The sequence below is a fragment of the Tauraco erythrolophus genome, chromosome 22 (genome assembly GCF_009769465.1).
Source record: "Tauraco erythrolophus isolate bTauEry1 chromosome 22, bTauEry1.pri, whole genome shotgun sequence".
Lineage (NCBI taxonomy): Eukaryota > Metazoa > Chordata > Aves > Musophagiformes > Musophagidae > Tauraco > Tauraco erythrolophus.
In genome coordinates this window covers 7,644,687-7,658,950 of record NC_141486.1, presented here as the reverse complement: position 1 = coordinate 7,658,950, position 14,264 = coordinate 7,644,687, and the positions used below count along the sequence as shown (strand labels likewise).

The following is a 14,264-nucleotide window of genomic DNA, read 5'->3' as shown; positions in this document are numbered from 1 at the left end:
TTTCCCAGTTGCCCAGAAATGTAAAGTATAGTATTGGTATGGAAAGTCTAAATATGTTGGCCGTTTTCTAAGAAAACTGATCAGCTTTTTCAGACATGTTTGATATTAACAGACGATCTGAATAAATCTAAATGTTTAGGAAATGAATTAGGGTATGGGAGGAAAAAAGGTATATGGGAGCTGTGTGTTCGTTATTCCTGGTATTTATGTGATTTCTCTTCCTCCCCCATCTAGAGTCAAATGTTGGATGATGAAATTGGCAGACTTTCAAAGGAGAGACAACAGCTTGCTTCTCAACTAAAGGAGGTAGGAATTTATCTTCAGGGCAGCTCTTTAATAAACCTCAGCCAATCTATTTACATACTTGGTTTCCTTTAAGTGTGGTGGAGATTTGCTTTTGATGTTGCTGGGAGCATTTGTAAAGTAGTAGATAAGGAGATAAAGATCATAAGGTGAGTAAGTTACGGACAGCCTGTTGTGAAATCCAGGTCTACTCTGGCTGTGTATTGCAAAAAAAAGCCGGATGAGAATACGCACTCTTACAGTTAATTTCACTCTTACAGTTAATTTTAAACTAAATGTGTATTTAGCAAAGAAGATAATAGAACTTGAGGACATGTATGTTTCTAGGATGTATCTTCGTCACCACTTTCATGCCCCTTACAATCCTACTGGGACTGAGATACTTTCAAATGTTTCTAAGTAAACCAATAGCTGGAAGAATTATTTTGTGTGTGGAAAGAGATAAGTTTGAGAGTGGAAATCAGCACTGATAGAAAAACCAGTAATTAAGGCTGAGTAGCACGAACTGTGAGATGAATGAAGAATCATCTTTAACAAATATATGCTGACTCTTAATGGCCATGGAGGCTTGGAGTCACAAATATGATGGCAGGCTAAACTTTGCTCACAGTTACTGTGTCTAGATTGCATAGCTGTAGAGATAAAGGAGTACTTATTTCCAGTTTGCCACCTCAAAGGTGGTGTAATTTAAAGTGTGAGTGACACTTCAGTAAAGCCAGCTTGTGACTTTCATTTGTAATAATGGAGATAGTTTCATTGGGATGATGCATTACGCACGATCTTTTTAGCAGTTAGAATTGTCCAGGCAGTTAGAAATTGCTCTAAGGTGGTTCAAGAAAACTGAGAGAAGAGGAGACATGGTGTCCTGTTGTAATTGCAGGTTCGAGGGCACTCTCAGAAAGTACAGGTGAATATCATCTTGGAGGCTGACATCATCTGCTGCACTCTGAGCACAAGTGGAGGAGGTCTGTTGGAATCTGCTTTTTGGCGGCAAGGACTCGATCCTTTCAGCTGTGTCATTGTGGATGAGGTCAGTAAAGCTGTTGAGAACTGCAGCATGTTCCACCTCTAAAGGTCTGCCTTGTTCTCTGCTTAAACTACTTGTGATTATTTGGTGTGACATATTGTGGGTTGTCTGCCCCATCCCCACCTCTTAACTGATAACCAGCCTGTCCTGCCACGTAGACCCATAAGAGGAAAGAATAACTTTTAATTGCTTCTTGTTCTGATTTGTTTGGTGCTTTAATGGCAGACGACTTAAATCACGGCCAAAGTGTCGTTCTTGCTATAGAGATTTCCAGATGGTTGGGTTATGTTTGCATCTGTTTGGAGAGAGCTCTGCGTATTTAATAATAAAATAAAAATATGTTTGGAGGTTTTTTAGGGAAAAATTTTTCTTTTTGTCTTGCTCTCCTTTCTGTTTTGTTTTTTTTAAGAAGCCTTAAAAAGCACTTCTGAGTTATTCTTGCTGTGTTACAGGAAATGTAATGTACTTCCCTCCACTCCTTTGCTTACAACTTCCACTTTTTGTCCTGTTTGCATACACAAAAGGCAGGGCAGTCCTGTGAGGTTGAAACACTGATTCCACTGATCCATCGCTGTAATAAACTTGTCCTTGTTGGAGATCCCAGACAGCTCCCCCCTACTGTAAAATCAGTAGTAAGTGTTCAAACTCTATTTTTTTTCATGCTATATAGTGGATATAGTATAATAACAGTATTTATAGAAAATATGTATAAAAGGAAAAAAGACACTTCAATGTCAGATCATGATGTGCATCAGATAATAACTTTTGCTCTGCCAACTTTAGTCTGTTATGTGGAGACCACATCAATACTGTCTTCAAACGTGTGAATAAAGCTAATACAGATGTGTGAGTGCAACCTGGATAGACTTTCCTGGTGTAGCTTGAAACTGGTTTCATGCACTATTAAGAATAGCTATGGCAACACAAACTTGAGCACAACTCGGCGCGTGGTTTGTGGTGGACCTTGTGTTGCAGCAGGATCTGCTATTTCATTGTGAGCTCCAGTCAGTGTCACATTGCTTAAGAAAAGGAGGATGAAGACTACCTGTTTGTGTGGTGACTTCCTTGCCCTACAGATGTGTTCTGTGGATGAAGATACAGGAGCACTTTCTGTATGCAGCTGTAAGGAGGACTGTTTTAAACATCTGATAAAGAAAGGATTAAAAATAGGCTGACTTCTCTAGAAGGGTAAATTGTTTGGAGGCTGTGTGGTGTTTAACGAGATCCTACCTGGAAGATCGTGCTTTTTGCTATTGTTGATGTTTTTAAAATTTAACTATGTCGTGACTCGCAAAGGGAAGTTGTCTTGCTGAAGACTAAACTGACAAAAAATTCAGATTTGTGCAAGTGATATCTACTGAAATAATAACACAAATAGAAAATTGAAGTGCAAGTAGTTGTCATTTTGTCAGTGATCTAGAAGTTTAAAATGCCATATAGTTTTAAGTCCAAAAGGCAAATTCCTGTTGTTTATTTGGGACCTGATTCTCCAGAAGTCAATCTGGTGTTTTCCCTCTGGCAGAAAGCTCAGGAATACGGCTACGATCAGTCCTTGATGGCACGCCTGCACAGACACCTGGAGGAGCAAGTGCAGAAGAATGTTTTACGGAGCCTGCCAGTTGTGCAGCTGACCGTGCAGTACAGGATGCACCCTGACATCTGCCTCTTCCCATCCAATTACGTGTATGGCAGGACTCTAAAGACTGACAGGTGAGTGGCTCTCTGTTCTCCTTTCTGAGCAGGGGGTGTTTCAGAGAAACCTTTTCATATCAGGATATTTTGAGTCTAAAACTTCTTAATGTTGTGTGTGAGGGAAGATGCTTAATGGAAGAAAACTTGAATGTGTCTCCTGTTAGTGCTGGCTGTGATATGGAAATTAACTAGATCACTTAAAATTGGGCATACTTGATGCTTAGGGATCATTTTCAGGCCTCAGTATATGCAGGTAGCTGTGGAAATTAAGGACTCTGGTAGGAGAGGGAAAGGAGAAGGGTGCTTGTATTTGATAACCGTGGTATAAATATAAATGAAGTATCATTTCTTAGAATTTCTGTGTGGCTTCCTAGTGATAAAAATTATATTTACAGAGCAACAGAAGAGAACAGATGTTCTTCAGAGTGGCCATTCCAGCCCTACCTTATTTTTGATGTAGGAGATGGTCGTGAGGAGCGAGACAATGAGTAAGTTCTGCGTTCTACTCAGCCATATTTTAGATTTGCTGAGAATGAATAACCTGCAAAAGAGTTGTCTTCTCTCCTCTGTTGTTACCAATATTCATTAAGTAGCCAGAACTGCATTTTCGGCTTGATATGATTTAATTTTGCAAAAAAGCAGACGTTAAACGTTTTTGGGTTGGCTTGTTTTCTGTTGTGAGGGTTTTTGTTTTCTGTTTTTTTTTTTTTTTTTTTTTAAATCTGAAACTAGTTGTAATCCTGGTTTGACTGACTGTTAGATGCCAGTGAAATACCTACAGTCTCTGCAAACTCTAGTAACAGTTTCTGAGTTCCTGATTTTTTTTTTTTTATCAGTCTTTCCTTTCACAGCTGCATGCTGAGGTAATGCCAGGAGGTGGCAGGCTCAGTCCTCCCCTCTGCCTGTTCTGTAAGGAAAGCAAAGCTGTGTAGTTCCAAGGGAACATGAAGTGCAGCCTTTCACTGCTCGCACTTTTGTTAGTCCCTCGTCAGGGCCTGCTTGCAAAGTTCTTTGAGCCTGTGTGAAGGAGGCTGCAGAAGTTCAAGACGAGCCCCCAACAGATTGGGCTGAAGTGTTGAATTTGAAAGAGTTGTCAAACGTATTTCTGTAACGTTTCCATTCAATCTTGTTCAGCTCTTTTAGTAATCCTCAGGAAGTGAAGCTGGTGATGGAATTAATTAGAACAATTAAAGAGAAAAGGAAGGATCTGGGTCTACGTCGCATTGGAATAATTACCCCTTACAGTGCACAGAAAAAGAAAATTCAAGAGCAATTGGACAGAACGTTTAAGAATAACAGGTAAAGAAACCATGAGTTTTCAAATGGGACTTGACTCTTGCATGTTAGTCCTTTGTTTATCCTCTTAAAATAATAGCAAAAACTCTCAAACTTTTTTCTGTGCTAATAAAATCTGTACTTAGTCATGCCTTTAAAGGGGACACGCAAGCCTTTTGCTTAAAACAGGCATGGCCTCTTTGTACCATTTCTTAGTTATTACTTGTATACTTTGATTATACCACTGTTCTGAATAAAGCTGATTTAAAGGAAAACCTAAAATTCCAAGCTACATGGACCTCAACAGCTTTTCAATAATGATGCTGGCCTCAGAGAAGTAAATTTAGCTTTAGGTTGATACTCTGAATCTTTTCATACATTGAGGCAGAAATTTGCCCTAGGTTATTTTGACAGATGATCATTAAGGATGGTGCTTAGGCTGTTTGCATCAGTGTGTTGCTTAAAAATTCAGCTGACATAATTTAACAGCTTGCTAATTGTTTCCTCAACAGCCCAGGAGAAGTGGACACAGTGGATGCCTTCCAGGGACGAGAGAAGGACTGCATCATAGTGACATGCGTCCGGGCAAACAGCACCAAAGGGTCGATCGGGTACGTTTCTCTGCGGTGATTTGCAAGTCCCATTTCCAATGACACGCTGCGTAGTCATAGTTTTAATATGACCAGTAAGAAGTTATTAGAGAACAAGTCACTACAGCCAGAAAACTAAAGAGTATCTTAAAGGCATGAATTAACGTTGCTGTTTTGAGATCTCTGAACAAAAGGGACACAGAAATGCCAAGTGTTGTGTTCTGTGTTGCATGCTGATGAATTTGCGTGGCTGTTTTAGCCTGTCAGTGTTTCCATTTGGCAGGATTGGTCTTGGGAGCTTGGCTTTTTGCATTAGTACTGCAGCAGTTATTTTTCTCTTGTAGCTTTTGATATATATTGCAACTTTCTGAATGCTGCTCTCTTAAAATGAAATCAGTTTTCTGTGGCTGTCGCTGTCCTCTTAATAATAGCATTCTGTCTGTAAAAGTGTTCTTAGCTAGTTATATATATATCACTAGGAGTGTGATGCACATGAGCTGGAGCTTCGATTTGTAGATGAATGTGCTTGTCTTTTGAGTTAGGAGGAGATTTGCAGGAAGTCTTGATTCAAGATCCCAGATTTGATAATTTTATATGAGTTTTTCCTATCTGAAAGAGTAGGAACTAGATACTGGGTGTGCTGTTTACCCCCAGGCCACTACAGCAGCTGTTGATTTGTTTCTGTAACTTACAATCACTTTAGTTTAAAAAATGGTGGTGAAAATATTCCTTCTAATAGTTCATTGGCTTTTAAGTTAGACTATGGTAAGTCTTTTCACATAAACAAAAAATCTTTGTTTCCACGTACTAGGTTTCACTAAGCTACTTGTGTTTCTCTCATAGAAATTTCTAACTGCTAGATAAATAACTTTTAATTGTGCTGATCCATGTGAAGAGAAAGAATCCAAATCCTACAGTAAACAACAATGATGCTTTTTGGAGATTTTTTTTTAATCTAGTTGATTGAGTTTGGGAACTGAAGGCAGCTAGAACCTGCCAGTTCTTTTGGCTGATGTGGGATTTAACCTTTATCTGTTCTTTTGTAAGAAAACTTTTCAGCTTACTGTGGTGAAGGTTTATGTATTAAAGCTTTGGCAGTGAAATGCTGTAGAAGCTGTACATACTGATGACTCGGACATCTCTGTTTCATGGTCAGGTATCATTGGCAAGGTGTGATGGGAAAGCTTGCATCACCCTTACCTAGGATCTTGTAGCTCAGCAAAGTATTTTCGTCTCCAAGGTTGCTAGTCCAGCATTAAATTTACTCTGAAAGAAACTTGCAAAGGGAGGAGAACACTGTTCAGGAAATGACGACAGATTTTTTTTTTTTTTTTTCCTTTCTTGAGAAAATAATCTTCTCATCTTTCAGTCTTAAAAGCTACTAGGAATATTTAGTAATCTTTCAAGATCCACCTCCCACCCCAAAAAAATGAACAAGCAACCCAAACTTAGAGAACTGTAGTATTTGTGCTGTGGGAGCTACTCTCCCAGGCTGTTTCTTGCCTCTATTTTTTTCTGCACTGCCCAAATTTTCTGGGGCTGCTCTGGAACTTTTGCAGTCTTTAGTGCAGGGGTTGTGAATTTGCTGAAGAGCTGGTCTCAGTGCTGTGACCGTAGTATTGGGCATTGATGTTGGACCTGCTCAAACTAAGTTGTACAAGGGCTTCACTTCGTATTGCAAACTTTGGTAGTGTAGAACAAGTTGTGTGTTTTGAGAGCTTTTTCACTAGAGAAGAACTAGTTGATATTAATTTCATAAACCTTTTCTTGAGTTTTGGTAAATAAGCCCTAGAAGAAATCAACCTTTAAGAATACACTAAGCAATTGTTTGTTTAGATTTCAGTACCTTGGTTTGTGATCCCACAAAAACAGACTAGACAATTTTCATAGCACAAATACAAACTTTCTTCTGCAAGAATATACTTTTTGCTCTTGAAGCGTGACAAAGCAAAAGTCTTCCTTCATGTGCTTCCAGTGCAGGTCACCTTTAAAATAAAATATTCATGTCTAGTGTTCAGCATTTCAGTAGAAAATTTTCCTGTTAATCATGCCAAATATTATTAATCTATTTCAGTTCGAGTCAAAAAGAAGCTTAAAGTCTTGATAGGTGAAGTGAGGTTGATGTCTTCTGTACTTTGAGGAACGTTTAAGGAAGCAGTGGTTGGCATTAAGAGGGGATTTGCTCTAAGAAAGGAAACATCAACGGCAAGAGCTGGAAAGAACTGGAATTCCTTGCAAGGAATCAGAGTGGTGAAATAAAACACAATTCATGCAAAGGCCTTCATGTAAGGCAGGGCTGCTGCAGTGGGATCTGGGAATGGGTCATGAGCTGCCACTGCCTTAGTAACTGCTTGTTATCTTCGTTTCACTGACATTTATTATTATGAGTCTTTCTCGTAACACTTAAACGTCATTGAAGTAGTAGTTCAAGAGCTTAGTTTTGTCTTGTCACCTAGATTTCTGGCAAGTCTTCAGCGCCTGAACGTTACAATTACTCGAGCCAGATTCAGCCTCTTCATCCTCGGAAGACTGAAAACCCTCATGGTAGGTGCAGTGTTAATCAAACCATCTTCTGTGATCCACCATTTTAGGTCAAGTTGGGGTTGGGGGAGTGAAAACCATCCTCAGACTGCTTCAGTCTATGAAAGGGGACCCTTGTCTAGTGTATTGTTAAATTAGTGCAGTCCAGGCCTCTGAAGTGTTATCTTTGAGAGCTTTGGCTGTAACTGTCAAAAGCTTTATTAATAATAAAAAAAAAAAAAGTAAAAAACCCCCCACCGGTTTCCCTTGCTTCCAAGACAGAAAGTTAGAAATACTCTCACAATGTTTTTAGTAGCTAAATTGTAACACAGTCCTTTGTGATTCAAGTAGGGGGCTGCGGAAAGTCTTCTCTCTCCTGGTAAGATAGGATGGTGGCAGTGATAGTTTCCTGCTTGATCCTTACCGTTCTTCCAGCTATTGCTGTTGTCAGTGGATACTTGAGCAGAGAAAAGGATTTTAAAAAAAACCAAACAAATGACCCCAAAACATTCCCCCTGATCTTCAGATTGTTGCTTTTGACACTAATTTGTGTTGTCATGTGGTTTCTGAGGATACTTTTTGCTTGTGCTCTTTGAAACAGCTGTTTGTGAAACAAAACGATGTATTTGGGGGACTGTAAAGGCCCACTGAATGTGCAGGGAGAGCTCTTGAATAGACTTAACGCCTCACAGTATTTGATTTTTATTCTGTCAAGGTGGGGTGTTACTGTAGCACTAGAGGGCATTACAGTCCAGCTTCTGTTTTACTCTGAGAATGCTTCTGGCCTCCATAAATACAGAAATAGTCATTTTAAGTAGTAGCTCACTGATGGTTGAAAGTACCTTCCCTGTGTTACAGCGGCCAGAGTGCCTACTGCTATTTTGCAAGTGAAACATAAGATTCTTCCATTCCAGAAGGAACATAACAGTGGTTTCCATGACAGTTGTGTCAGGTACCTTGATTAAAGAGGTTGTGCATCCTCTGACACCTCTGTCCATTTGTGTTGATGTCTTTCTGATAACTGTTTTCTTTTTTTGGGGGGGTGTCTTCTTTTTTTTTTCTTTTTTTTAAAGGACAATAAAGACTGGAATGAGTTGATTCAGGACGCTCAGAAAAGAGGTGCCATTATCAAGACATCAGAAAAAAGCTACAGGAAAGATGCTGTTAAGATTTTGAAGCTCAAGCCAACACTACAGCCCCCAATCAAAGCAGGGATGCAGAGGTCTCCTCTGTTGCAGGCTTCTTCTCCCAGTAGCAAGAGGGTTGAGCTTGCAAATCCAAGGGAGGCCAGCAGCCCACGGGAACTCGCTGCTGGCACTGGCCATGCCATGCTCCAAGGAAGCAGAGGGCCCCAGCAGCCCCAGGGGGCTCAGGCTGCAGACTCCCGGCGAGGCAGTGCCCCTGCACCCGTGGAGCCTGCGGTGCTTCCTGCTGATCAAGAGAAACCGCGGGACCCGAGGCTGGCAAGTATGGCCAGTAGAACTGAAACAAAAGGGAAGGAGCACGCCTCAAAAGACAGCAGTTGGTCAGCCCAGAGCAGTCCAGGATCAACGTCACGGCAAGGTCTTGACGTGTCCTCAGCTGCCAGGGATCAGATCTCCAGAACAGGAACTTCTAGGAAGCCCCAGCAAACAATGGGACAATGCGACGTGCCTTCCACGTTGCCGTATGCGGCTCGGCACGAGGCTGACTGGAGAGCTTCTGTATCCAAAAGCAGTTCAAAAGCCTGCAGTGAAGGAGGTCAAAGCAGTAGCAGTAAGTGGAACAAAGACTGTCGTGTTCTAATGAGGAGAATATCAGAGGAATCACCAGAGAACACGGAATCAAACAGTGCCAAGCGAAGAAAGACCTTTCACTGACTTTAGTATTGGCTCATTACTGAAAATCTATTCCCAGATTTCTGTCTAGCAAGGACTGTATTTTAAATTACTTAATACACCTGGAATTGATACCACTACTATCAGTAGATCCTTCTTTTTCCCATCTCGTCCCTAATTGTGAAGGGGACTTTACACCTGACAGTTGATAGCTTTGAGCTTTTGAGAAGAGAGGTTGGGTAGCTGCATTGCTTTGAAAGAGCAGTGAATTTTGCCATCTATGAAGTTCAAGTTGTAAATGTTTGAAATGTAATGTATATTTGTACAGTATACAAAATTATTTTAAGATTTAATTTGGCAAATACATAGCTTCTTGTTTCCTTGCGCAAATGCAGATTTCTTAGTGATGTATTTTTTTATGAAGAACCACAGCAAAGAAAAAAACCCACAACCAACCCCACAACAAAACCCAAACCAAAAACATTAACAACCACCCCCCCAAATCCAGAAAACAGCCAGACTACTTTTGCCCTTTGCACTGTAAAGTCTAATTTATTTGATAGCAAGGAGTGAATGCTGAAAACGTGGTAGCAGTGATTCTTCCTCATGCTCCACTAGTGCCTCAGGAAAGACCAAAGGCAGATGAGAGAATTCTACTTATTTTGTATATTTTATTGCCTGTTTTTATAGAAACAGAAGAGCTTTTGTTTATACAAATGTGCCTTGAGTTTTGCTCTTGCTGCTGCTTCATCAGTTGGAATCCTTTTCTTCTTGCAGTGGCAGCACAAACTGCAGATTAAAGCCTACAAGGTCTGTTGGGTCCCAGTGAGTCCATGTGAGGAATAATCAACAGCATTCTGGAATCTTAGTCAAAGATCTAGTTAACGCTTACTGGTAATGACACTTGAGTTTCTCTCAAGAGCTTTTGGAGATCTATAGAAATAAAAGGGGCACGCAGTTCATTCTTGGTGTTACTACTGGATTCTTTGCACTATGTTGATGAGGAATATATATAACCAGTAAAAATGGGATGTGGTGGGGAAATGAGCTATTTTTAAGAAAGACTTCCTCTCATCATAACATTTCACAATAAAAATGGAATTATTTCTACTAGGAATGTCTGTGGGTCACACTGAAATATCACTTTCTGGAGTACATGTCTGTCTCAAGGAAGTGCAGTGCAACGTTTCATGTGCAGAGAGTTTTGGATGGAGATGGGCTGGCACGCGTCTGCCTGGGGACGCAGCACCGCGCTACGTTAATGGGAGCTGGGTGCACTGGGAGCGGGCCAGGTTGCAATCTGTGTATCTGTTAAAACACAGCAGTGTCCTGCTGGCACTTGCTGGCTGACCTACGCTTTACCAGTATAAGGGCAGCACCTTTCCTTAAGCAAGTGAGCTGCCGGAGATTTCTGGCCAGAATTGAGCTGTAATCTTTAGGTAGGTTTCCGTCCCGACACACTCATGGCAATGATCAGTGTTGGCAGTGGGTTAAAGGACAAAACCAAAGAGGTGTGTGTGATCCAGTCCAGTGGAATACAGGTGCCTTACCCTACAAAACATCAGGTAGTGGTTCCAAACTAATGGCTGGTGAAACTTGCAGCTTTGATGCATCCAAGCCCAGAACAAATGTGCTTTACTGGTACCACCTGTGTTGTAGGTGCGTTGGGAGGCTTTTAGTTGCTGTCTGTGACTGTCTGGCTCATTGTGCTGTGTAGTACAGAGCATTTTAAGATAATAGGGGAGAATCTTTACATGCCTGGGAAGTGAAGTCGGAATATGTGCGCCGTTTCGCTTTAGTTATTCGTTACGTCACCATCTTAATTGGTTCGGTGAACCCTGACCACCTCTTGTCAGCAGTACATGCTCTTCTGAAACTGCTGCGCCTCTTCCTTGATGTTGTGTGAGATGGAAGGCTGCCCAAAGGAATCTGACTGCCACGAATTGGATGTTTCGATCGCTCCCACATCACGTAATCCATGCCCTCTGTGTTATCTCCCTTTATGTTAATAGGAATACTTAAAAATACTGTCGTCTTTCGAACCTCTTGGCTCTTCTTGGCAGGGCTGTGCTGACCTGCCTGCTGTTTCTACTCAGCACATGAAAAAGGCTGCTATTCTGCACATGGCTGGAGCATCCTATAGCTGTGGAAGCCATCGAGACTGTCTTGATGTAAATAAAGTGAAACTGGCAACAGTGTGAATGAGGAAATGTTTTTCTGGCCATTAAATATGATTTTGTCAAAAGAATGTTTCTGTGAAAGTTTTTCTTCTAGTTTTCTTTCTTCTTAAACAAGCTGCATTTCAAATGTGTTCTTCTGACACCTACACTTACCACGTGCTGGAAAGAATTTTGTTTTAACGTTTCATTTTTACTGTATTTTGTATGCAGCACATAGGCCGTGTACTCTCTAACGCCTGTATTTTTCCATAAATCATTGAGGCGTGGTCAGTGGCTCGGATTTTTTTGCTTATTTAATACTAGATTTACCTGACTTATGTTGTCAATCTTTCAGCAGTAGCTTACTGCTGCTCTATCAGTCTGTATTGTTAATGGTGTATTCTTTAATAAAAAAACATTGGGTTGTTGCACTTAGAACACTTTTCCCTCTTCACATATAATTCAGAGTAGGTTTGTAGTTGTAATTAACTTCCCTCCCCTCTTTTATACCCATAATATGGAAAGATGAGCAAATTCCAATCAACGCACGCATCTCACTGATTCAAATAAAATCTGCGTTGGGGAACAAACGGTACAATTTTCATAACTTCTCTGCTGTTTCCATTGTGTGTTACAACAGGCTGAGTAGTGATGGTCGGTGTTAGTAAGCCGTGCGTGTAGACTCGCTGTAGGCATTTAGTACCATCTTAACGAGTGGCAGTCAGGAGGTTGTTCAACGATTGTTCTCTTTTGCTGAGTGTAAAAGTCAGAAAAATCAGTAAAGAACATACTCAACACAACTTAATGTAAAACAGTTTAATTGGAGTTTGTGCCAAAAAACTTAGGAAGAAGCAGCATTTTGGTTTTTATACAGAGGTTTCCATGCTGCTTCCAAGATTGGCAGCTGTATTCTCAGTGCAAAACCAGTTCCCTCTGTGGTACTGTTAATCTTTGATGTCAGTAAGAAGGGAAAATCTCTTCTAAGTGATGGACTGTATTTTGTTCAAAGTTGGTTTTTGGTGGTTTGGGGTTCTTTTTTAATGCTTTGTACCCAAAATAGGCTCTCCAGTAAAGGTGGGGTATAATTCTGGTTATTCCTTTTCCTTTGAGGTTTAACGTAACTGTTTTCTGTGTCATTACTCCATATTATGGTGATGTGAGAAGAAACTGGAGCCGTATGTATAAGGATGATGTCCCAACAGGTACTTGCCTGGTAAGTTTTCCTTCTTATCCATGTTTCATTGCACATGCACTACACTATGGAGCGCTGGCTTGCTGACGGTGACTTTATCAGTTGTACCTACGGGTGTCTGTAGACCTCTTGAAGGAAAACCAGCAGTTTGCAGGAGCATTGACCCGCTCCAGGAGGTGTGGCAGGGAGGGCATTCGCTCCTCAGTGTGACGGTGGTGGTAGCGGATGGGCCTGAGGAATGCTGAGAGCTGGGGATGCCCTTTGGTTGTGAGTGGGCCACGCTGCTGGGGGGGTGGAGGCATCAGGCTCTCCTCTCAGACCCTTCTCTGTGCCCACCCAGTCTGGTAGCACTGGTGGGGCAATGAGTTTTTACAGAACCCTCCTAGAGACACTGAGTGCAGTAACTGATGAGCAGCTGGGTCCGAGGGATGGAGGCACAGGAGCTGGGAGACTTGAGCTGTGCAAGGTGTGTGGGCTGGGATGGCCCTTGGCCTCTTCCTGGTGCTAGTCCGTAAAATGGGACTGGCCCCCAGCCCGGCTGTGCTGATTGATGCTGGGGGAGCAGCGAGCAGGCTGCTGCCAGCGCGAGAAAGAACCTGTAGTGACCAAATGTATTGACTGAGGGTAAACTACATTCCCAGTCCCAGTAAGTTCCAGAAAATAATATGGAACCCCAGGGATTTCAGAGTTGAGACTTTTTTTTTTTGCAGTTACTGAACTATGGTGAGATGCTGGGGTTTACTGTTGCGTAGAGAAGGGAGAGACCTTCAGCCAACAGCTGGAGCTGGGCTCTTCGTTCACAGCCCAGCGACCATAGCAATACGAAGGATAAGCAGAACCGCGGTCCTAAAAATGCAAGAGGTGCTCTCTAGTCTGCATGGATAAACGATGGATGAAATGACTGCTGCGTTGTAAATGGAATTTATAATGTTAATGATATAATACACTCTCTTGCTACAACGGGGTCTGTTCCTGAGTCGTATATAAGGTCTCCTTTCTTGTCTTTTTGAGATGCTTGGAAAGGAGCCCAATATCTTGTTCTTTAGCGCAAATAAATGTAAGCCAAGCAGCCTTGTACATCGAATATCGCTGACACGTGAGACCTTCCAGCCATATGTACCTGTCTGCTAAGGCCTCGGCTAATTTGCCACCAACTCCCAGGCAAACAGCAACAGAAACGAAGGTGGTTTGTGAGCACATTGTATTTGGTATTGTGAAAAGGTAGAAAACCTTGGTTTGTAGCTGGCAGGGTGCACTGGTGTGGCTGTCCAATTTTGTCACCGATTTCACTGTTGTATCAACCAACAACTCCCTTTGCTACGAAGAAATCCCTTTGGTTTCCCCTCTCTTTAATTTAATCCCTGAAATAGCACAGAGTGGGGTCGGGATGGAGCTTTTGGAGCTCAGTATTGTTGCTGTCCAGGAGAGGTGGTTACACGGTAAAAAAGGGTGGATTTAGGCTTTCCTTGCACGTTTCACCCTGCAGTGAAACTTGTTACGACACCTACAGAATCAAAACTATAAAGGAGCCTTTAGGACAGTGAAGCTCTTCTCTGCATCTCAAATCGGCGTGTGATTTTTAGCTGGTTTCTGTGTGAGAGTGGCCAACCTCCAACTCCCTGCCAGAAGGGCTGAGATGGTGATACAGAGCTCTTCAAAACCCAGCTCTGCTCTTATTTCTGAGCAAGA

At 41.7% G+C, this 14,264-nt stretch overlaps 1 protein-coding gene across 9 annotated transcripts in view; it reads left to right on the top strand.

Moving 5' to 3' along the window:
• The window catches only part of SETX (senataxin), a 31,111-nt gene extending 20,925 nt beyond the window's left edge, over positions 1 to 10,186 (top strand). For 6 of the 9 annotated variants that reach the window (XM_086625362.1, XM_086625361.1, XM_086625363.1 and 3 more), the window contains 9 exons: positions 235 to 306; positions 1,184 to 1,333; positions 1,855 to 1,962; positions 2,853 to 3,040; positions 3,418 to 3,510; positions 4,157 to 4,321; positions 4,810 to 4,908; positions 7,344 to 7,431; positions 8,481 to 10,186. In XM_086625362.1, the coding sequence (XP_086481488.1) occupies positions 235 to 306; positions 1,184 to 1,333; positions 1,855 to 1,962; positions 2,853 to 3,040; positions 3,418 to 3,510; positions 4,157 to 4,321; positions 4,810 to 4,908; positions 7,344 to 7,431; positions 8,481 to 9,266 (1,749 nt within the window). In that variant the 3' untranslated portion in view covers positions 9,267 to 10,186. The other 3 variants (XR_015222797.1, XM_086625364.1, XM_086625368.1) reach the window with 3 other exon arrangements.
• Positions 10,187 to 14,264: the final 4,078 nt, after the last annotated feature.